Source organism: Orbicella franksi, chromosome 7, assembly GCF_964199315.1.
Source record: "Orbicella franksi chromosome 7, jaOrbFran1.1, whole genome shotgun sequence".
Taxonomy (NCBI): Eukaryota; Metazoa; Cnidaria; class Anthozoa; order Scleractinia; family Merulinidae; genus Orbicella; species Orbicella franksi.
The window spans coordinates 20,234,923-20,259,790 of NC_138151.1; the positions used below are offsets into that span (position 1 = coordinate 20,234,923).

The 24,868-nt window shown below is 39.0% G+C and overlaps 1 protein-coding gene across 1 annotated transcript in view; it reads right to left on the reverse strand.

Moving 5' to 3' along the window:
* Nucleotides 1-24,868, reverse strand: part of LOC145493047 (unconventional myosin-VIIa-like) — a 51,478-nt gene that overhangs the window by 18,165 nt on the left and 8,445 nt on the right. Inside the window, exons 6-32 of the mRNA XM_081472450.1 lie at nucleotides 23,680-23,864; nucleotides 21,842-21,963; nucleotides 20,575-20,717; nucleotides 19,289-19,471; nucleotides 18,104-18,188; nucleotides 16,837-16,913; nucleotides 15,872-16,057; nucleotides 15,491-15,564; nucleotides 14,760-14,838; nucleotides 13,369-13,500; nucleotides 13,115-13,250; nucleotides 11,967-12,073; nucleotides 11,740-11,877; nucleotides 11,051-11,112; nucleotides 10,396-10,585; nucleotides 10,023-10,202; nucleotides 9,485-9,703; nucleotides 6,272-6,379; nucleotides 5,341-5,484; nucleotides 3,857-3,928; nucleotides 3,495-3,563; nucleotides 2,898-3,032; nucleotides 2,368-2,454; nucleotides 1,694-1,777; nucleotides 1,220-1,312; nucleotides 649-912; nucleotides 98-226 (exon numbers count right to left, since the gene is read on the reverse strand). Of these exons, the coding sequence (XP_081328576.1) occupies nucleotides 98-226; nucleotides 649-912; nucleotides 1,220-1,312; nucleotides 1,694-1,777; nucleotides 2,368-2,454; nucleotides 2,898-3,032; nucleotides 3,495-3,563; nucleotides 3,857-3,928; nucleotides 5,341-5,484; nucleotides 6,272-6,379; nucleotides 9,485-9,703; nucleotides 10,023-10,202; nucleotides 10,396-10,585; nucleotides 11,051-11,112; nucleotides 11,740-11,877; nucleotides 11,967-12,073; nucleotides 13,115-13,250; nucleotides 13,369-13,500; nucleotides 14,760-14,838; nucleotides 15,491-15,564; nucleotides 15,872-16,057; nucleotides 16,837-16,913; nucleotides 18,104-18,188; nucleotides 19,289-19,471; nucleotides 20,575-20,717; nucleotides 21,842-21,963; nucleotides 23,680-23,864 (3,483 nt within the window). The remainder of the gene's footprint in view (nucleotides 1-97; nucleotides 227-648; nucleotides 913-1,219; nucleotides 1,313-1,693; nucleotides 1,778-2,367; nucleotides 2,455-2,897; nucleotides 3,033-3,494; nucleotides 3,564-3,856; nucleotides 3,929-5,340; nucleotides 5,485-6,271; nucleotides 6,380-9,484; nucleotides 9,704-10,022; nucleotides 10,203-10,395; nucleotides 10,586-11,050; nucleotides 11,113-11,739; nucleotides 11,878-11,966; nucleotides 12,074-13,114; nucleotides 13,251-13,368; nucleotides 13,501-14,759; nucleotides 14,839-15,490; nucleotides 15,565-15,871; nucleotides 16,058-16,836; nucleotides 16,914-18,103; nucleotides 18,189-19,288; nucleotides 19,472-20,574; nucleotides 20,718-21,841; nucleotides 21,964-23,679; nucleotides 23,865-24,868) is intronic.

Genomic DNA, 24,868 nt, shown 5'->3' on the forward strand with positions numbered 1-24,868 from the left:
GATGTTTTATTGGAAAAAATACTAAAGCTTCATATCAAATCAAGACTCTATATATTAGTGCACGACTAAAACAGAAAAACTAGAATCACCCGTGTACCTGTAACTCAAGCCAGCTGGGGGGCTGGTGCCGACATCCATTCTGCTGTGTTCTTCTTAGCCTCTCCTCACAATATGGCGCATATCCAGGGGGTCCGTCTCCAATGAAACACTTTAGGTATTTAACAAACTACAGCAGCAACAGGAAAAATACCCCAGAAAAGAATGAAATACAGGAAATGAATGAAAAGAATATGGAAAGCAAGAAACAGACTTACTTTGAAGTCGAACTTACAACCATAAACAGATGAGTGAGTTAGCTGTGAATTCATTAGCCTAGGGTTACAACCACTTCTTATCACTTCTCGTAAGTTTGATTTTCGGTAGCGACGTGCGGTGGTTGTATCGGCATGCTATTAATTCACAAGAATGGTCCAACAGAGAAAATAATACATCACTTCGATTATGTCCAATTTTTTTTTTTAACTGACGTTAAAACAATTGTTTGAGACTCGTTACAAAGAGTTTTGGAAAGGAAGTTTAAGAAGTTGAAAGAGATCAGTTACACTATAGAGGCAGGGACAGGAGCACAGGAAATGAGTGTTGACTAACCTTTTCTGATGGCGCAAAACATCCAAGACAAAGTGACATTAGAATCCATCCTCGCGCATGACTGGACTTGGAAGGATTTTGACTTAACTGTTTACAAATCTGACAGTAAATTTCATCTCTGAGGTCAGGTCTTAATATCCCGTGGCCAATAATGAAGTGAAGTTTTTCTAAGTTGGAGGTCGGTCGATCTTGAGCTGACAGAGGGCCATAGCCTTCAGTCAGGGTTCCACTTTCTTCTGCTTCTTTTAACTTTGCTGTCACATCCTAAAAAGCCCAAAATTCAATGTTTGATGCGTTGACATCAGAAAAATAAAGATACCTTCGAAATGATCAGTAATATCCTACGGCAGGGAAGTCAAAATACGACACACCTCGTACACAACCCAACCCAACAAACACAACGCAACGCAACGCAACGCAACGCGACAAAACACAACACAAAGTTTCTGGGAATAAAGTGTGACGGTCGGTTGTGAGCAGTACTTCGAATGACATTCTTCACTGTTAAACAGTTTTCCAAGTTCAATTTTATATATTTGAAACAATTTGTATTGTTGACCACATGACCCACCTTGGTTATTTTTGACTTCTTTTTCAACGTTAGTGACACGATTTTCTTTCGAAGTGTTTCTCTTTTCTCTTTACTCAATGCATTGCTGGATCCCTGAAACGTTATGAGGATACATCGAATATGTTAAAAATGTTGAATGTTTATAGTGGTCGATGCGCTTAGCTTCAGCTAGCTAGTTCTCAGGCATGCCACTTAAACTGCAAGAAAGAAATATTTCAAATAAACATAGTAGGCTTACAAATCCCAACTGGCGGGAGGGAACAGTTGGCTATTTACAAGCATGACCGGGTAGTTGAACTAGGGTCTACCGAGAAACAACTCCAGCTTAGTGGTCAGAACGGGACTTGAACCAGCGACCCCAAGTCCGGCGCCCTAACCACTCAGCCATACTGCTTCCCTTGGCCTTCCCATCCTATTAGGCAAGAATAAAACGTTAAACACACAAAAATTGAGCAGAAAAGTGTGCATACACACCCCAAAGTCTTGCACTCCATCGATTCCCTTTGCCTTGTATTTCCTACCAAGTGTATCGTATATCTTGCTCATCACAGAGTTATCCTGTGCAGATACAATTCGTACACTACATAAGGAAACGAATCAATGCCGCCGGAGTAGAAAATCTGAAAGAGGTTTCACTGAGCGACTAAAAACACGTTCTAGGCTGGACCAGATTTTTTCCACTATACATGTACTTCTTTAAGCTCTGGAAAACTAGTCCGCAGTCTAGTCTTGCAGATTTTGGTTAAGTCTGCATACGAGCCAAGTGGATCATCAGGCCGGAGCTTATCCCGGTTTCTTCTCCCCCTTGATCGGAAGCTAGTACATCGCAGGGTTAACCCCAACATTACATTCACCGGTACCCATTAATACACCTGGGTGGAGAGAGGCACTGTGAGAGTTAAGAACACAACACAATGTCCCCGGTCAGGGTTCGAACCCGGACCGCTCAATCCCGAGTCGAGCGCACTAACCATGAGGCCACCGCATCTCCACCTTGCAGATTTTACTATGCCGATAAACTAAATTGCGCCGTCACATTGCAATGCCTCAACTTTAACAATCAAGCTACTCAAGACGATGCATTTTGTAGGGTGGGTTATTCATTTCCATGTAACTGTCGAGTCTTCATGTTGTATATACCACGGTACCTTGGTGTCTGGTTGTGAAGTGATGTACTTGGGCTCCGGCAAATCTCCCAAGAATCTTAGAATTGTAATCCACACAGCTAATGCAGCCTGCCGAGAGATGTTTCAAGGCCTTAGATCACACTGATATGCTGACTAGATATCTAGGTGTAGTCAGGTAAATATGACTTTGTGAGTGACCTGATTGACTCCTTTCTCACAATTATTGGACATGTTAAATCATCTAATCGTACAAAGTTAATCAATTCAAAACTTTGAGCTTGAACTGAGAAGCGAAACATGAAGAATTGGATACGAGGAACTACTTTACAAAATAAATTCCGGTGTGTCAAATAGAAACAAGAAATATCTGTTCTTTCAAAAACATGTTTCCATTCTCCTAACAAACATTACCGTAAAATATTTGCTCGATGAAAGCCAAATACTACAGAAATTGTCGTATACAAAAAAGATTCATTTTGGTGTGGACTGTCTACACGGGCACAGATGACGTCAACACGTCATAAAGGCATAAGAATGTGTCTGTCTCTTACCATGCTGTCCGCCTCACTGGTCAGCGGTAGGAGAGACTGTTTCAGTGGTCGTCTGATGTATGCGGGAGTGACTCCTCCTTGAAAGTACGTGGCTGCGAACTTCGAAAACTTGAACTGTGAAACATCTTCTTCGGGCTGCAATGAAAAAACTCACGGTTATCAAAGAACACGATAACATAAATACCGCTGGATGGTATACATGAATATAGGATCAGTGAGCAACCATTCCACACACGCTAAGGACAAAGATTTCTAAAATTATATTCAACTTTTTCGTACTTAAATATTCAAAGACAACGTTAAGATCTATCGAAACATTGAATATTCTCTCTCAGGTCACAAGACATTTTTCCGCAGTAGAAAATAGATTAAAAAAAAACTAAAAAAGAAGTATAACACATGTGCAAAGCTACTGTACTACTCATTAAATCTTTTATTAATGGAGCTCCTCGTTGTCTCGTCACACTGATAGTTTACTCAGAATGCCTATAGTGGAAGGAAATTAGTCGCAAGCCACAAAACAACAAAAGGAACAGCAACGCAGCTGTGAGAGGATTTGTAGAGGTATTGACAAGCCTGACAACCGGGGTCGCTTACCTCGGATGCCGCAGGCACTGCTGACATTTCCTCGGTTGCAAACTCGACTTCTTGTGCTGGTTCCAGATCCTGAAAGATAAATTAAGAGTATTCAAAACAATCTGATAAACCTTATGTGTCAGAAGACTTTTGAAAATCGGCTTCTGTTCGACTGAAATTGTAACTGAAGACACATTTCGTCTGCAAAATGGTTGAGCTCAAGTAAAATCTAACTCTTCCAATAGATATAGACCCCCGCGAGAATATTAAAATAAAACGGAAATCTCACCCTAAATAAAAGCAAAACGCCAAACATAACGTCACGAAATAAGACACCATATGTAGTATAATTACAGTTGAACGTGTAATGATCACACGCTTACCTTGAAGGCCGTAGGAGCTGACACGGTTGCCAGTGTCTTTTCCTCTGGTAGAAAACCGAACATTTCATCAACCTTTGAATAAACAAACACTTCTTACTAAAACAAACAACACAAATCAAAACCGACTATAATCACAAACTAAAGCCTTCTATTCTTATGGTTAGTCACCTCACTACAATGCTCAGAACATAGCGTGCTCACAAGAAATCAACAATAATTTGACTTCACACTGAAGCAAGGATAGAAGTCACGCGAACAAATGGTCATGAATGTGGACAGAGATATATTACGACATGTACTAAGAAGAGAATCAAGTATGGAAATTCAGCCAAGTGAACGTCTCAAAACGTTTACCCTGAAAAACACGTGTGAGAATTCCTACCTCTCCTTGGAAATTTAAAATTTCATTTAATAACAAAAGTTCGTCTTCACTGTCACTGTTAAGATTCTCATCAGCTGTGTTATCCAGTATTCCGTCAACGCCATCAATATTGTCTGGATCAGACACGAAATCTTCAAATTCGACAATCCTTCTCTCTTTTGTCTCGTAAAAGAATCCTTCGAATCCATCGACATCCATGTACTCTGGAGACTCTGTTTGCCTCACAGAACTCGACTTTGGATTCGAGGTATTCATTTTGTGTGCAGTTAAAACGCCGGTGTATGGCTAAAATCTGCGACAAGATACCTGCATACAAACGCGAACTACAAAGCCTCCACAGATCGATACTATTAAATTTCACTTCACGCGATAACCAAAGAATGTCGTCAACTTGGTTGGAGGTCAACAACCTTCCAAAAACACAGTCTACGTGACAGAAATCGTAAATGATATAATAAATTTTGCAAACAAGTCTGTATCGCAAAAAACGACCTTGCTATACATATTACTAAAATTATTTTTTTAAAAAAAATAAGGAAAGCCTGGTCAACACTACCAAGTACCACAGTTTGTACACTGTAGCCTTTTTCCTTGCACTCCCTTTTTCCTTTGTGCGCATTCCCCAACAAGAAATAAAATATTTTACCACAATTGCTACTAATCTCGCAATCTGATTGGCTTATTTGCCGTTGTCTATAAGAGTCCAGACAACGCTGCTCGCGTCAATGTGTAACGCAATGCCTTTTTCAGCTCGCGCTCTGAAAAAAAACATATTCTTTGACGTTGATATTGTGGTAAAAAACAAATCGAAAACCACATTCGATTTGCTAAACTGCTCAAAAGTAGAGTTGAACGTTCCGAGTTCAGCTTCAATCTCGGGTAACAATTAGATGGAAATAAACATCTGTGTGGTTAATTTGCCGTTTGGGTCGGGAATTAACTTATTTTAACCAGTCGTTATCTACAGCTGTGAAAAATTTCTTGTGTAATTTATCACTGCTGTTCTTGTATGATTACTACTCTGCAATCGGGCCTACGCTTGATAAGTACACGGCTGCTAGTCATCAGTGAAGTCAAGACACTCGTGCAATATAATGCTTACCATTTTCGAATCATCCACATCTTCCTCTCGCCGTTTCTTGGCCATGGCTTCTGCAACTTCTATTTCATGTTTCTTTTTCTCAGCTTCCCGTTTCTTTCGTTCATGTTCCTCTTTTTCTTCCTGCTCAATTTTGGCCATGCGTTCCTGTGAAATAGTAGAACAAGGAGAGAAAACCCTTTGATCAAACATACCAGCAAAAATCGCCAGTTTCTGAGAAGATATACAAAATTAAAGTTTGACATAACTCTTTGAGGTAAATCAGAGCAGCTCAGTCATAATTGCTGGTGCTCAACTTAGAAAAACAATAAGAGTATTAGTACATACACTCCTCCTGGATGGTATGTCTATAAGCTTAGATTACCTTTAGCTATTCGCCGGCCGTTTTCAGTTATGCACCAACGTGAGGTGTTAACACTCGAAGGCAATTCCAATATGCCTCACCATTTATCACCAATACCACCATTACTCGTCATAAGACTACTCCGCCCCCAAAGAGACCTACCGTACAGACGTGTTTGAGCCACGGACGTGAACTGGACGTTAATTTTCTTGCTTCTGATGCGTTTTAACCACCCCCGCCCCCTCTCTCCCCCTCTCTCCCCGGTAAATAGCTGGAAAACTATCATACATACATACATGCATACATAAACTTTATTTAAGCTCGAATTTCAGAGTAGCTTGACCAGCTAATATTTCCGAGCAACAAAATATTTGACAACGAAAAATTAAAATAGAAATTGCTATTTACATATTTACAATTGACTTATGTTCTTATCATTTTCGTGTTCACAGGTTGTCCTTTTTAACGAAAGTGGTTAATACGCTCCAAAACTTCTATGCTTGAGCCCCCTAACAAAACAATAAAACTACACGACAATCAATGTGTGTAAGCTTGACCTAAAAGTTTCGATGTACAAATAGTTTAACAGACCTGATGGAGTCTCTGTGCTTCTTTTTTTGCGGCATCAGCCGCCATGGCTTTCTTCAAGCGTTCCTCCTCCAGCTTTCTTAACCCTTCTGCTTCTTCTCGTTTCTTTTTCTGTTTAATGGAAAAATGTATACACAATAACCTTACCGCTGCTTTATTACTAATAAACATGTATGCAAATCTACATCTCTGTTAAAATTCAAACATCTGCCAAACGCTTAAAATGTTCTCAGATTAGTCCAAGAAATATTTAAATCACTCAATCAATGAAGGCCAAGGTAAAGTCAGAGAGAAATCGCGTTTTATAACTTCTTAAACTGAATACAGTCTCGTATTCAGACAAGACAAGCTTAATTTTTTTAGCGGACCTGGCCCTAAGGTATATTGATCGTAAGCAGGAGCCATAATCGGGGACGGAGACCGTAAGCGCGCGCCATTTCTAGTATTGAGGTTGTCCCCATGATATGCGACAATAATTCTATTTATTATATGGAGAAGAGTGTTTTCTGGGAACTAAACCACTCGTAGATTCCATACGCCACTTCATCCGGGACCCGAGTGGCGTATTTTCCGTATGTCACCTTTGTGAGTGTCGTATCGTTCAATGACGTCACGATTCCCGCCCTTTGCTTTTGTTGAATTGGTTTCAATATTTAGTCTCCATATAATAAAAAGAACATTACACGTTGGCTCGAAGATATGAATTTTATGTTTTCGTGGCAAGAACAATATCAAAGATATTGTTCTTGCCACTCGAACATAAAATTCATTTATTATATGGAGAAGAGTGTTTTACTGGGAACTAAACCACTCGTAGATTCCATACGCCACTTCATCCGGGACCCGAGTGGCGTATTTTCCGTATGTCACCTTTGTGAGTGTCGTATCGTTCAATGAAGTCACGATTCCCGCCTTTTGCTTTTGTTGAATTGGTTTCTCCCTACAATAAAAAGAACATTACACGTTGGCTCGAAGATATGAATTTTATGTTCTCGTGGCAAAAACAATATCTCACTCGTTCGCTTCGCTCACTCGCGAGATATTGTTCTTGCCACTCGAACATAAAATTCATATCTTCTCGCCACCGTGTAATATCCTCTATATGTTGGCCTCGTTCTTTGTTTGCGAGTATATGGACCGAGACGGAATCGAGGTTTAAAAGAACTTGGCCAATATCCAGCCATCTTGACCTCACACTTGGTCAATAACCCATATTTTTAGAACAAATTGCGCCATCGCCTGCGGCTCACGCGCGTACATGCTGCGAGGATTTTTGCGGATGTCGCGCGGAGGAAATGGCGTCCGAAATTCGCGAAATTTTTCATGTTTTTGGCCCACAACTCGACGCGTTTACGTCTGTTGGAATTTTGCTTAAGTATTTTCGTTGTAAGCTGCTCCAGTTTGAGTGAAGTAAGTCAGTGTCGAATTTAGGTATGTTCTGCTTTAAGCTTAGATATATATCGCTGACCAAGTTGTGTTCCGACGGATGCTTCTTTTACATGAGCTGTACATTACTCCACTTTAAATTTCACATATGTTGAAGATTAACAGCTTTTCCATTACACAGCAAAAAACTAGCTGGATATATTTAGATATAGCAGAGCTTCAGGACTTCATAGTTTCCTAGCTCGTCTTGCCACACGCTTGCGAGGAATTTGCCAGTCTATCGCGACCGAAAAGTAACACAAAATAATTGCTAGTTTGAGTTTCGCCTGAATTGTAAGCAACGCTTGATGTTTCATCAAGGCCGAATAACTGTACGTCCGTAGATACTGCTCAGTTTTATTCGTGTAAAAATCCAGTAAAACCTGTTGTCGATGAATGAGAGCGCCCGCCGATGCGTGTTTTGTACAGTAAGAGAACATGACAAATTGTACTTCCGCCGCACTTTCGTGTGAAAACGTACATCGAGCTCAAACAATAACTCTATAGTTTTTAACTATGTTTAAGATTGATAAACGTTTGGGAGCGCATTAAAAGCTAAGCTGAAAATATGCGAATAAAGCAGAAATAATCAGCAAAGTTACGATGACGCTTTCTTTAATCAACTTCGAATAACGATTTCGATTTTGTTGATCGAGGTTAAAATATCAAAATTCCTTGTCTATTTTCACTTTCGCAGTGTAAAACTTCACTATGCTTATGTTGAAGAAACACACATGATGTTAGTAGCCTTTTTTGCGTTCGTGAAATTTGTTGCTGCATCTCAGCACAAAAGATAACGAAAGAAATCTTTGTCAAGATTTGTTGACAATTGAAAACAACGACTCGGACTTGAAAGTGCACGAGCTGCACTATGCAAATGAGCTAATTGTACGCGTCAGACTTTCCTTTCAAAAACTTTTGCAAACTCGCCAAACAAACAGAAACAATAAGAAACCATCAAAACAGGTTTTGGTTATGATTAACCATTGTCCGAGAAACTCACAAATTAACTCGATACCAGAGTAGAGAGTTTTCTTGCTATATTCTTAGTCAGAACAAACGCAAAAACATACGCGTAAGCTTACAACTAGCGCGAGCAGATCTTATTATTCATTCCCAGCGCGAGATTGAAGTCTTGTTTTCGAGCCTGAAAAACCCACCTTTTCCGTTGGCTCAGAGCATAAAACTACATATAAGCGTCTTGGTTCTTAGTCCCTGCCTTATTCCCTGCCATCGCTGTGAAAAATACGCAAGAGAATCTCTCAACTCTCACCATTTGATCACGCAACGTGACAACATCCACGCGAGAGCCCCCGACATGTGCGTGGATCCGCGCGGATATATGACGTCAGGATGGCGCAATTTGTTCTAAATATAGAAAAATTGTCCCATATCATAGGTGCGCGCGGATCCCAAGACTTACGGTCTCCATCCCCGATTATGGCTCCTGTCGTAAGGTATATCGGCCCTAAGGTACATTGATCGACCAGATAATTTCAATGTCCTCCTGCTCAGTTTGTCAAAGCCATATTTAACAATTATTCACCGAAGTGGAGGTAAGTAGTGATAGATATTTACCGAGCCGCGAAATTGTATAAACCACAAAAGCTGAATAAAAAGATAACACGCGGACCAAAACCTTAATTTACTTCTGAAAATAAACCGACGAATGATCGGGAATTTCCAAATCTCTGCTCGGAGGTGAATAGTCCTTTGTTAACCAACCAGAACGCGTGAAAAGGACCATTGACTTGTGTGGTATATACTAAGCTGCTGCTGTATGCTACTCACCTCTACTCTCAGTTCCTGAGTTCTCCTTTTTGCCAGCACCATTCGTATTCCTGACTGTATCTTGATGATGCTTCTCAGGCGGTTTTTATACTCCTGTCGTGCAAGGAATCCGCGGCAAAATGCCTGGAAAACTTTCATTCGCTCGCGTAATGTCAGGTATTTTAAAGCTAAAACATGAGCTCTGTAAGTGGCCTGAAGTCGTGCCAGACCACTGCGGATCTGCAAGGAATTTTGCGCATTTAGTTTGTTACCTGATAGAAGTAAACATGACGCAATGCAGTTGGTATGAACAGTGATGACAGATAAGTGATAACAAAGAAACAGATGTTTAACGTCCATCGAAAAAAGTTGCACTTATTAGATTAAGGGCTGAAGCCAGCAAGCGTGAAGTTTATTTTTTGATTGCAAAATGTCCCGGAGATTGAATGCGAGTAAGTCCAGAGGACATCTGATTCTCTTACCATATATTCCATACCCTTCCAGAAATATTGGGGCGCGAAAACATGAGCGCTCCTTTGCAGGGAGTGTTGTAACTGACCTTGATATACTTCTGCTTCTCTTGATATCCTCTCCATGTCTTCTGAATGAGAATTGAACCGCTTTTCATCTTCGTGTATCGCTGACGGATTAAAAAGCCGCGCACAACTTTCTGAATCAAAATGGCACGTTTGGTTAGGAGTTTATCTCGCTCATCTTCCAGCTGAATGTCCTGTTGATCCTGTCCATAACAACACACCCTCGTTACACCTCGAAATCAGTGAAGTGGAGGAACAACTGACACTGTGCTTTGCACATTCTGCAGGTTTTCTGTTCTACTCTTAAGGTCGTAATTTCTTTACTTCTAGTTTTTCTCCGCGCCACTTTTCCCACCATCTTAAAACAGAACCAAGTTGTATCTATTTGAGCCTCACCTTAAGAAACACCTTCGTTTTGCCAATCTGCCAGTCACTGTTTCCTAGAAGCCGCTTGGCGATTGTGATGGCAGCATTCTTAAGTCCCTGGAAATCTAATCCATCTCGTGCCAGACCTTCACTCAACATGTGATAACGATCAATGAATTCCTGAAACGTGTGACGTATAGGGTAGCCGGCTTTCCGTATCCTGTGAGTAAAGAAAATCATCCTATCACACTGTACACGCCACACATAACAACAACTCGACAGACATGAATAAACTACGAAGACGAGCTCAATCAGCGACTACAAAGAGACCACTGGTGATTATATGTTGCAAACCAGCAAAATACACGGGCTAGAGAGTAACAAATACAACTGCAAAACGTTGTAAAACGTACTTGTGCGCAGACGTCTCTATTCACTTGCTCGCTTTTTTGCCGTCATCAAGAACGAAGGGAGCGTCCCAGATTCACACTGATAACGTGGCACTACAGGGGTCTGTGCATTATCTATGATTGGTTTATAATTGTGCGGGAAAAAAACAAAACCAAGACATCTCAAACCTGACACCACACGATCTCTTTAATGCTGCATTTTTGCGTCAGGCACCGCTCTTTATCGCGTTGTATGGCTAGCATTGAACGAAAGAGTTGAAGTACAAGTAACGTACCTTATTGTCTCCATCATACCGGAATAACGCAACTGACGACAGCATAGAAGTCTATCAAATCTCTGAAAACAAACGACACGTAATAAACAACTTGTACTGTATGGCTGGATTGACGTTAAATGAACTTTACCAAAATCATCAAGAATGACGATAAAAGTAAGTGACGTTATGTAAAGATTTGAATCTCCAATTCGGGAAGAAATGGTGAAATATACTGCTCATGGCAAGAGTTTGTTATATGATATAGATTCAGTCTTGATCAGTAACGCCTGTACGCCGTTTTTTTGTTCTCCCTTAACCTGAACATCAGGCCTCCCTTTCACTTCACTTAGCCTGGTACTCCGCATAACTTTTCAATGTTTTTAATTGATCTTGGCACGAGAGAGATCTCAGTACCAATAAAATAAACAAATCCCACCAAGGAAATGCACGATTTTAGTTCAACCTTTGAGGTTTATCAGAATATTCACTCGTTCGCTGCACCGTCGCTTGTTGAGTGTTCGTTTTCTAATACAACGCAATAGTACGCGCACATTTTCCTTAGAGTTTTCTCTGTTTTCTAACTGATGTAGAAAAACCAAAAAACACAGGGAACAGTATCAATTCACGCTACATGTTTTCAAGCTTCGCAACCTATGCTGTCCTAGCTCTGCTAACAAACCTAGTCACGTGACACGTAAATGACTTACCATTGGTTTCTTGTAGTCGTTGGGTTTGATGCAACGAACGAAGAAAGGATGGCAAGCTGATAAGGTTCTCATGAGTAAATCAAGAGACTTCTTAAACTGAGCTCCAAGAGTTGGTGAACGTTTTCTTGTATCTTCACCCTAAACAAAACATATTTACAGTATAACCTCATTGTCAAGTCATCTGCCTTTACAATTATACGAAAAGATCTTATTTAAGGAGTACAAACCATGGCTCTCTCTCTGGAAAACAGTTCAAGTAAGAATGCAGACTTGCTTCCTCCAACCAAGTCAACAAGATCAGCACTGAACGTGTCACGATTCTTGTCAAGAAAACCTGCCAGTCAATAATAAGAAAATACAGTCACACGCACCTGGTCTCGAAGTATAATTAACAATTATTCCAAGAGCCCGCGCTGAATACGAGATGATAAATTACAAGCGAGAGCGCCGTATCCAACAAGTGTGAGTGGAATAATTGTTATATCAAATTCTTCAATTGACCAGATGATGAAGACATTTGATGTAGACACGCTCTCCGAATATATTGAGCGTACGCGTGATTTTTGAGGGCGTTTTTATTTTTATTTCAGTCTAGTTTTGTATATTTCGGGGGCGCTTTTAATAATACAGCTGTTCCACTCTCGCTTGTTGGATATGAGATCATTATAGCCAACTCATATCCAACGCGCGCTCGTGGAATAATAGTTAATTATTTTCTGTATCTCCGCGTTAAAAAGCTCAACAGATCTGCTACTTCTTTCCGACGGATGTTTCGCTTCCCGCCGAAAAGTTTAAGATTTAGCGATATTTTCCCAGCTTATTTTGATATAAGGTCAAACACAGGTGTAAATAAACTCTGAAATAAACAAAAATTGAGGAATATCACTCATATATTGCCCAGTTTTAGCTGGGGTATATTTAGTCACGTGAAGCACGTGAAGCGCTTAGACCAACCGCAGGAAAGCAAAAAATAGTATTTGATGGATTATAAAGGCTGATAACCGAGATTTAGAGAACCAATCAGAAGCTACAAATGCATCATCCAAGGTTAAGAATTTAAAATGCAAAATAATGATCCAAGTTACAGTCCCCATCAAGAAGGGAGGGAGTTCCTGTCTTTGACTGTCTTTGACTCTTGCTGTCCGCAACTGTGCATGATAAGATAACTCTTGTCTTGTTGAGCATTTCTGATTATTGTAATTCTTGAAAGAGAACGTTATCTTCTCCCAAACAAACGTTTAAAGAAATTGGCAGCCCATATAAAATTCGTTGACTTTTTCCTTACCTTGAAAACCAAACGTTTTGTTGCCCGTGAAACCCGAAAAACTTTCAAAAATATCATGCAAATTAGATGTCACAATTATACCTTCCTTACCTTTGGCACTGTAGTAAACAGTTCCCGCAAAATGACGAATACCAAAGAGTGCAGAGGTTGAATTGACCGGGGAAAGGAAGAGTTTGGATCGTTTGTGGTGTGTATTTAATTTCTGTAACATTGTGGCATCTGTTCCCTACAGAACAAAAAAACTATTGTTAATATGGAGTTATTTTCATTCAGAACTGGCAGAGTCCGTGAGGTAAAAACGCATCAGTGGCAGGAAAAACATACCAAGGAAAGTTAAAAGTTACCTTTGGAAATCTGCTTTCCTCATCCACCAAGGCTATGATGTTCATGGGTTTTTGTGCCAGAATATCAAGAACGTTCTGATTGTCGACAAATGAAATGTGCTGCCATTTTATATCTTCTTTGTTGTATTCCTCCTGAAAATGCACGGAGATGTTCATTAAGAAAGTGTGTGACGTGGTCTGGCATGACATGACATTCCATGGCAACACAGCAGATGTATTGTTACATACAAGTAAACTGGATTAGATCAGTTAATAATTGCCGTCTAATTAGATCTTTCGAACACTATCATAGTCAAGCAAACAAATTTTAACCATTAAATATTCATGTGCTATAGCAATATCTTAGAATGAACATTATTATCACATTGTCGGGCTTTGTGGCGCATTTTGTGGGCTAAAATGGAGAATTAGTTTAGCCCGCTGAAATAAACCAATGAATGTGAGAATCAAACAATTGTACAATTAATTTGAACAATTACAAATAAGCTTTATCGAACTTTTCTTTCATGTCTTCTACAATTTTTGAAAACTCAAATGGCAAGATTTTGTCATTTCTAGCCAGCTTCGCTTGATGTATTGTGTATTTTCATTGAGGGAAAATAAAGGCCATTCAACTTGTAAACGCTCGCGTGATTATTCAGACTGTTTTGTTTTCATTTTTTTCCTGGGGGGGCACTGCCATATATGGGCTATCTAAGTATGTGCCACTGTGAAGGGTATGGTTTTCAAGCAGTTTACTCTAGGATAGGGTATATAAATCAGAGCATTTGGGTCTAGAATAGGGTATAATTTTTCACAAAACTGACTAGTTGGTTAAACATTTTATCTAGACTGAGGAAACCAGGAATTGCCACTCAAAAAAATAAAAAATCAAATCGGCAAGTTTAAATTTACGAAAATCAGCCTCAACAGTGTCAATTGATGGGGGGATTTGGGGAGTTTACTCTAGTATAGGGTAGCAAAATTCAGCTGAACTAGCTCTGGTATAGGCTAAGGGTTCCAGGGTCCCAGTGGCACATCCCCACCCAGAAATTCCCAAAGTACACCCCCCCCCCCGGGCATTTTTTTCAGTTTTTATTTTCTCGATGCCCTCCAAGGTGATAATAATAGTAATAGAGTTTATGTTCTTGGGCATAAATATGTTTTGGGCCCTTCTCAGAGCTCATTTTAACTCTCGCCTAGTGGCTCAGTCTAAAATGAGTCTGAGTCAGGCCCAAAACATATTTATGCCCGCGAACATTAACTCTGTTGTTTTATTATGCGATAAGCCACAAATATAATGCCTTAAACGGCCACATTAACACATTTTGATCTATATGTACATGTACGAATTTACACCAGTAGTCACTGCTTTGTTGAACACATTTCTTTATACGAGTTTTGTTACTTGCCTGTTCCAGTTTAAAGATGTGTTGAATGAAGAATTGCTGAAGGTTCTCATTAGCATAGTTGATGCAAAGCTGTTCAAAACTTATCACAAACAAAAAGCAGTATGATTATGTGTACATTAATGTTTAACAAAAAAAAGGGAAGGAAGGATGAAAAGAGCGAGGGAGGGAGGTGCAAAGGAATGTGGGGGAGCAAGAAGGAAGTCAAGCAGGCATGAAGGAAGACAGGAAGGAAGGAAGGAAGGAAGGAAGGAAGGAGGGAGAAGGGAAGGAAGGAAGAGAGGGAGGGAGGGAGGAAGGCAGGCAGCAATGAATAAAGTGAGGAAGGAAGGAAGGAACGAAGGAATGAAGGAAGGAAGAAAGGAAGGAAGGAGGAGAGAGAGAGGGAGGGAGGGAAGGAAGGGAGGAAGGAAGGAAGGAAGGAGGGAGGGAGGGAGGGAAGGAGGGAGGGAGAGAGAGAAAGAAGGAGGGAGGGAGGGAAGGAAGTAGGGAGGGAGGGAAGGAAGGAGGATAAAAGGAAGCAGAGCTTAAGTAAGGAGAGGCAGGGCAGATGGGTGGATCATAACATTTGTTTCATACATAGACACTATCATACATGTACATTAACATGAAAACTTTACAACAAATATTTAATACCCTGACCTGTCGAATGACATTTATTCAGTGTGTGGTCTAATGTTAAAGCAATGCAGTGTTTGTGTCAGATGTCTGCATATATTACCTTACATACTTACCTATTAGAATTGAAGTTTTCAAATCCAAAAATATCAAGAACTCCTATAGATGACCTGTATGCTGAGGGGTTGACCTGAACATCAGAAAAATGAACGTTAAGCATTTATGTTTGTCAAAAAGTGTGTTTTGCGTGAAACTGCACAAAGGAAGTTTGCTGTTATTTAATTAAGCCTGTTGACAATTATAACCTAACAATGCTACTGACAGCAATGAAACTTACACTAGATTTCCTCAAAGCAAAGTGTTACATAACACAAAGAAGGCCTGTTGGCCATTTTTACTACATGTTCCTTGTTACAAATGTAAACTGAAATGCTCCGAGAACTGTGATCTGTACACTGTACAGTCATTTAGTTTACATGTATGCACAGTGTACACACCTTTTCGGTGAAAATAGCAGCATTTATTTTGTTAACTATCCATATGAAGATTCTTCCATATATTCCCTTGACAAATGCATCTCTCATATCAACAGCTTTTACAGCACTCACAGGGGAAAATATCATTTCCCCACGAGCAAATGTTGAGCGGCTTGTGAAGGCTTCAATCAAATTTTCATATGAAACCTTAAATAGAAGGTAATGAACATCATGGATACAGTATAACATAGCTATCACAAATTATTGCCACTTAAATGCAATTGTTTTGCCAGTAAATTTTTATCTTTCTGTATACTGACCTATAATGTTATGAACTGTGGTAAGGAATGTTCTGCACTCACTCCCTGGGACAGGACATCAATGTTGTAATAACTACAAGCCCAAATGCCTGCTACAAGCCTTCCATTGGAACTTGTGTTTGAATTATGCTCCTTTTTAGATAGACCCATAACACCTCGTTTATAAAGAGACTTTCATAATCAGCTACAGTTTGCCACAATCCTAATTATATGATTAGCATGTTGTCTCACTGTTATACATGTACGTGTACAGAGAGGCTAATCAATCAAACATGCTAAAAGGGGCAAGGTGCAAAAGTTTCCACATGCAGTGTAATGGTGTCAGTTGATCATGAAGTGAATAAATCTCATATACAGTGGTTCAGTGTTTTGTGCTTGATTTGTAGGCAAGTCATCATAAACCTTGGGAGGAGACTAAGGCCAGTTTTTCACAAAAAAGAGAGATCTCCTGGCAGACCTCTTCCAGTTTTTAAGACAATCTAATGAGCAGTGCTACATGTGTGTCCAGTAAATTGAGAAGCAGGGGGCAATGAGCCGTCCACGTGTACAGTATTTTGAGGCTGACTCATTCACTGCTGTATAACCCTCCAGCATTCAAACCTAACATTTCCTTTACATGCAGTGAAAAACACAGCTAGGACACATGTAATGATTCTTTTTCCTTACCTCTAACAGACCAGCAACCAGTTTTCCCAGATCATGGTCCGTTATGTCACAAGCGTCAACAGTGCTTCTTATAGTGGCTAGAACACACACACAAATACAAAGTAAATTATTTTAATCTTCACAGTGGTAATGTTACAAATTCTATACATTGTTTTGAATTACACCGTACAACTCTACAACTGTACAACTTTTTAATAGACATTATTTTAATACAATTATACTGTAACACTGTACAACTTTTTAATAAACAGAATTGTGTTCATAGTCAAATACGTACATGTACACAAGCTCAAATTTTAAAACTACATGCATTAAGGACGGTGCCTACTATTGTTAGTGGGCACATGTTCTGTACATCACGAAAAGCATGGTTTACACACCATGTGTGCCCTAGGGTTGACATTGACGTAATCAACTACGCTGCCAAGTGCGCAACTAAAATGATAGCAACATTTTCTTACTGTGACTGAATCAAGTTTAATGAACCTGTACTTAAACCAGGAACGCCAGAATAGCAGCATATCCCTAACCACTACATTGTAACTATTGATGTTCTCCAGCTGAAAAACTAGCTGTTACATCCGTAGAAAATCATGTACCTCCAAATGGTGTAGTGCGCATGCTAAACAAGTGCAAGAGATGCAAATGTTGACTTACTGGGGAGGTGAAAAGAAAAATTGTAAAGGGCACCGTAAAGGTTTTCAAAAAAAGATAAAAATAACTCATTAAATATTTAAAAACGCATAGCTACCCCTACATTTTATGTTATGAAATGGAAGTGGCAGGCCTATTCAACAAGTGACTAGTTTCTGGTGGTGAGAAAGAGCTTTAGACTGTATTTTGGCTAAACCAGGGGAGTGTTGTCAGAAATGATAAAAACGCTGCTGCAACGATTTTGTAACTAAAAACAAACCAAAAATGTCCCCTCCTTTTTTACCATTTACCATGTACTTTAAAGATCTTTATAGATGAGTTTGCATTTTTGTGTGTAAAGGCAAATTCTAAGGAAATCTGCAAAGAACGATCTTTTCCTTCTTTTTTAAGAAAAATGCTGACGTCAACATTTTTGTTGAGATTCAAGGCTAATTATCTCAAAAAAATGCATGGCTACCCTCATTTTTCTTTGTAGATTCCAATAGCCCTTGAAAAGATCTACTTTTTCTGCATGGTCCTAACTACAATTTGGCGCAAAACCCTTTGTATTTAGTGGGCAACATCCTTAATATACATTGTTCATGTGTTTAAAATAATTTTACAAGGTTAATACCTTCAAATTCAAGGTTTCCAATGTGAAGAATAGCTGCTAACATCTTGAAAATGTTCCAGCTATCATCTTGACTAAACATCAAAACCTAATGAGACAAGAATTGCCAGTGAATTCAGTACTGTAGCAAGAGTGTGTATTTCAGTATACAGTTATGTCAGACTGCTTGTAATGGAACACTATTGTGTGATAACCTTGCCACAGAATTGTGTTTTGTCGGCAAATGAACATCCAACCCTACTGTCTTTACACATGTTACAAATCTTAAGCCTAGTCTGGCCAAACAAAGAGGAGACTTGCTCTTCTTATTTTTTTTTTTTACAAAAATGCAATAATGAAATCTTATCATCAACATGTATCAAACAAGTACAGCCACATGAGAATGAGAGGATGACAAAGGTGAAAAACACCATGTGCAATGCAGGCGTGAAAAAAAGCTTCAATAGGTTCAAATTAGACGAGGGTACATGTAGGTGAAAGTTGATAAGACTGACAAGAGGATGTCTGAGTTTCTGAAGGACAAGTCAGGCACTCGGCTACTTCTGTGAACTTGCTTGAACCAGCATTCACACAATATGTTGGCCTCATACTCTATACTGTACATGTAAATATATCATGCATGCAAATATAATGTAACTTCATGAAAGCTTTCTTCCACCTTCTCAAGACATACAATGTAAAGTACACATGTTAAGTGTATACTGCAACAAGGGAAACAGGAAAAACATTACAACCTCCTGAACAACATCAATGCATATACACACTGTCAATAACCTTATAATCTGTTTGCTAACAACTTAAGCCTTTGCATCAAAAAATATTCCGTAAAAAATTATGATGTGAACTGAAAAGACACTGTGACCAAATCTAGTAGGTAAATGTACATACATAACTGAAAACAGACCCAGACTACCAGCAGTCCCTCTTTCGCTTAGTCCATTGTGCATGATGCGAAAGAAAACCGCGAGAAAAAAGTGGCCGTTCCCCCAGGATTTCACGCCGCCATTTGTTTTCTAGTGGTTTATTTGTGGTCTTGTTTGACAGACTAAGTGAAAGAGGGATTACTTGTAGTCTAGCAGCTACATGTAGCTGCATGCAAATTTCTATTTGGTTAATTAAGTTAGACTTAAACCTGAAATTAATGTTAAATATTAGTTTGCTAGACTGTGTTAGACAGCTAATATGTACCTTCATTGCCCCTCTTATAATTGCAAATTCTTCTGAATCATTCATTCCTTCACATGAGATACAGTTGCCTTGTGTCAGATAATAATAATCTGAGGTATCCGTCAAGTGAAGCAACTCTCTGTCTTTGGGTGACATTCCAGCAAGCATACGGTAGAATATGTGATAATTTCTTTCATCAGGCATCTTAAAGCAAAAGACCATAAGGTAATGTATTGTGGTTGCCACAGATATCAATTTTCAAAATTTCCTGACCAGGATAAATACAAAATGTTACAAACAGTAGCGGCTTATTGCCTTTTCTTAAAGCATGTGATGGTTAAAAATCCACCACAAAAAGAACAAAGTATGACACTGTCTCCTCATGTGCCCAATATGTCACACCGTTGTTCTTCACACAAAATCGATGTAAAAACAAGCTTGCTCCCTCAGTAAAAACATGAACATTTTCCAAACTGTACTTGATTATTCAATGGTCTTTTCCACAAGATTGCACAGTAGGTCTGATACTTTTTGTGTCTTTCGTGACAAGTTGGCACCTTCCCAAACTGGTAGAAAATATCAGCTTCATAGCCTACAGACTTCAGATGGTTCCCATGCATTTCACCTCTCGTTTGGCTTTTTTTCAGAGTTGAAATATTTTCCAACACACGCCATGATAACATATGGTAGTAATGTATTGTATTTTGATCATTTCAGATGTTGCTTGGTTTAATAATCAGGGAGCAAGGGCAAAGGTGATAAAAACAATTGAAGGTGAAGACATAGGGGAGGGGACTTTTCCAAAGAAGTCCACAGGTCATTTCGGACCTGTGGCAGCCCAGTGTTCACATGCAGAGACAGCTCAGTGAGATTAACAAAACTTGGCTCAGACAATACCTCAGTAGAAAGGATAAAGCGAAGTTTTTGTTGATTTATGATAATAAAATTCATTTATTTAGCTGTGACAGTCACCTGTGTCTTTACATAGTAAGCTCTAACATGTAGAGTGTATTAAGTACATAACACTTACTATAAGGTATTTTTTTACCCTGTGTCAAAAGCGATACTGTACAAAATGTTATCAATTAATTCAAGTAATTGAAACACACACAGTTACTTGATTTTAATAACTCGGATTGGAGCCAAGCTGGACATGTGTCTAGTCAAGTAAATACAAATTTACATGTACAACTGCACAAGGAGTTCGCTATTGTTCACTCAAGTTATAATCTATCAGATCTAAGTTTGTGATAAATTAATAAGAACTTGACTGTATTAATATATTAACAAATTTATTAGTGACTCACTTGATAGACAAGTCTGGATTTCTCTAACAAGTATTGATCAATCTTAGCACCTTCAATTGAGCCAGTCTTGTTGAAATGGACATCAATATATTTACCAAACCTACTGGAGTTATCATTCCGTACTGTCTTGGCATTTCCAAAAGCTAAAAAAGGTAAACAAGGAAAAAGAAACAATCCTAAGATGAACAAAAACAAACAAAATACAGTGTGGGTGTATTTCAGTTGCAAGGGACTACACAAACACTGCATGACTCAAGTTAATTGCACCCAAAAGTTAAGGCCATGACACAAATGTTGTGACATTAAAGTAAAGTAGAAAAATACTTACAGTACACATACTGTACTGTAGTTGTAATGAAGACGCCTAGCTAGTTATGAAATGCAAGTGACCACTTCTGGTCACATTGACAAGTGGTAAGATGATTAGAGCTTTTGTATGCTCATTGATTTGTGCATTTTGTTTGACAGTAAAAAAAAAAGTAAAAAAAAAAAATTCTTTGAGTGAGTATGACACAATGATTTAACTCATCGCTTAGCCATCTTAAGCACACACCTGTGCTCTTGATCTCAAGAAAACAAGAAACTGTCCACTCACATTAAAAAAACGTAGAGTTAGTACTTGGTTGGGACTATACATGTATAAATCATATATAATTATATACACTGCTGAGGAAGAAATCTGTTTGCAGAGGTTCAACTGCAGTTTTTATCCCGTTACTGTAAACAGAGAAACACTGTTGAAATCTGGTGATATTTTTATAAGAAAATGATGACAGGTTTTGTTCAATTAAACCATATGAATGTGACTGTCACAACCATGAACTGGACAATTCAATCTAGAAGTAACATGCAGGGTGATTGATCATCATCGTTCTTCTGTGGCACGAAAGCAATGGATTCAGATATTATTAATAATTATTGTATGTGCAAGGATATTTGTAAATTGTACCTTTCAGAATGTGGGAGGCATCGCACTGTGGCCTCATGGTCGTAGTGTGCTCGTCTTTGGATCAAGTGGTCTGGGTTTGAGCCCTGGCTGGGGACATTGTGTTGCATTCTTGGGCAAGACACTTTCCTCTCACAGTGCCTAGTGTCCACCCAGGTGTATAAATAAGTACCAGTAAACTCAATACTGGGGGGTAACCCTACAATGGACTAGCATCCCATCCACGGAGGAGTAGAAATACTTCTAGGCACTTCATGCTACAGAAACCAGGATAAGCACCGGCCTGATGGGCCACTTGGCTTGTACACAGACTTTACCTACCTTCCAGAACAGGATTGGCTTCTAGAATCTGCTGCTCAATCCAGGAATGCTGTCCACTCACAGCAGCAAGGAACTGAAGAATGAGTTTAGTTGACTCTGTTTTGCCAGCTCCACTCTCACCACTATAATTATAATGAAACAGTCATTTATAACATGCTGTGGCAAGTTTTGTTTAATATTTATAAATAAACAATTTACATGCACAATAAGAGTACATGTAGTATTTTTTTTCGATCTGGAAATCTATTTTCTGTTTCATAAGAAACTGTCGGTAGCCAGTTGGTCATTTTCTAATGATAATTTATTTCTGCATAATTAGTTTTATTAAATTATGCATCAAAAATAGATGCACATACAAAACGCATTTTACAAGAGTACATTACATGTTATGAAACAACTGCCTTGATACGATAAAAATAGTGAGTCACGAAATCTTCAGGCCTCACCCAAGGGTGGGGCCAGCTAGTGATTAGAGTTAAATTCCGCATACAAATGTAGCAGTTTATGGAATTAACATTAATACTGCAGGTAAAGAGAAATCAGAAATTGCGAGTTAAACATTAATTTTGTTTTGTTAGAGCTGATTGCTTAAGGTGATGCATGTAAGAATGTACAGTAGCATGTTACAGTGTGTTTGTTATTGTTCGACTGAATGATAACTTTACTGACAAGTTATGTATTGACACATGTAGTACAATTGTAACTACTTTATTCAGCAGGCATAATTGGACTGTTTTGCATGAACACAAAGTTATATAAGTCCTTGCGGGATTATGTAAGGTCCCTAGGGACACATACCTCTATAAAAGGGATCACGCGGTTTGAATCTCGCAGAGGGAACGCTATTTCGTTAAGAGACGTTAAGTTGGTACAGAGAGAATCATAACTTACTACGATTATCAGTTGAGTAAGGTGGACGAAAGTTTGGTCACCAAGTTTTAACGTAAAAATCGTGTTGTTGTCACGAGCAACTGGCTCCGTATCCATTGGCAACTTGTCGGCCTTTGACGTCAATTGATAGGAAAGCGCGCGAAATTGTAGGCGACGCGACAGGCGACCAACAGCTGTTGATATTGTTACCAACGGAAACGAGGTAAGTTGCCCGTGACAACAACATGATTTTACATTAAAACTTGGTGACCAAACTTTCGTCCCGCCTTACTCAACTGATAATCGTAGTAAACGCAAGGTTTACAGATGGGAAAGGATTACAAGAATTGTAAGTAAAATTATAACATATTTTCAGTTTGTATTAGTTCAAGGTCAATTACGACAATTATGGCACAGAGCCTCAAAGTAATTGTAATTTGTTTCTTTCAGTTTGACTATATACTTCTAGACAGAAAGAGTGTTAAAATAAATCCTAATAATTCCCAGCTGTTGAGGTCTGATTCAAGTTCAAACCATGGACTGTAAGAGAATATTTATGTTATGTAAAGATTGGCATTTACAATACATTACATTCAATTTAATTAAATATAATTATCTCTTATTAGATATTTTGGTGTGTACATGTAGTATCGCTGTATGTGTTGTTGTGCCGTAGTAAACAAACAAAAAATATACAGCGATACTACATATCAAAACAACTTACGTGTATAAGAGATTTATTATCCAACTGCTGTCAGTGAAAGAGGGAGAGTATGACAGTTTCGCAAGCGCACTGACCTGTCAAACAGGTTTTCTACACGATTACTGTACAAATAACCAACTATACAATATCTCTGTGTAACAATGTTACTTATACTTGTTTCATTTCATATTTTGGCAATATTCACTGCAGTTGGATAATAAACACCTGTAACAGTTAATATTGTAGTGCATACTATAATGCATACCTGATGATAACACATTGATCATGAGCTTCCCTTTTCATGTGAGAATATGCATTGTCTGCTACGGCAAAGATGTGAGGAGGTAAATCACCCAACTTTCGATTCTTGTACTTCTTCACATGATCAGCATCATAGATGGGGTAAAGCTGGTACGGATTAACGGCCACTAAAATTGAGCCTGTGAAGGTCTGTAAAAACCAAGAAGATTATTACGTTCTGTGTGTGAATAAACTGAGTGAAATTATGGTTGTTTCACCCCAAGTCCATTTTGCCCCAACTCAAAGTCGTTTCGCCCTAACTCAAAGTTGTTTCACCCCAACTCAAAGTTGTTTCACCCCAACTCAAAGTTGTTTCACCCCAACTCAAAGTCGTTTCACCCCAACTCAAAGTCGTTTCACCCCAACTCAAAGTCAGTTCACCCCAACTCAAAGTCGTTTCACCCCAACTCAAAGTCATTTTGCCCCAACTCAAAGTCGTTTCGCCCTAACTCAAAGTCAATTCACCCCAACTCAAAGTCGTTTTGCCCCAACTCAAAGTTGTTTCACCCCAACTCAAACTTGTTTCACCCCAACTCAAAGTCGTTTCACCCCAACTCAAAGTTGTTTCACCCCAACTCAAAGTCATTTTGCCCCAACTCAAAGTCGTTTTGCCCCAACTCAAAGTCGATTCACCCCAACTCAAAGTCGTTTTGCCCCAACTCAAAGTGGTTTCACCCCAACTCAAAGTGGTTTCACCCCAACTCAAAGTCGTTTCACCCCAACTCAAAGTCGTTTTGCCCCAACTCAAAGTCATTTCGCCCCAACTCAAAGTCGATTCACCCCAACTCAAAGTCGTTTTGCCCTAACTCAAAGTCGATTTGCCCCACCAAAAGTTACATAATGTAGTTTGGCCGAATTTTTTTCATACGATTTAGAAAGCTATTAATGGTTAACTCGAACAAAACATTGCATCAGGCTGACATGGTGTTGGATATATAAAGGTACACCCTTATCCGAGCAGGATCTAAATTCTGATCATTTGATTGGTTAATGCTAATGTTGTTTACTTCTTTTGTTAAAGCAAACTAATTTGTTGCCTTGAAAAACAAAGGGAAAAATTCACACCTTCCTACACTTCCAACACTTCTATGCCCGTAATCAAACAAATAAATTTAGACTCAATGGCTCTTTAACTAAGCAAATGTTTAATAGAA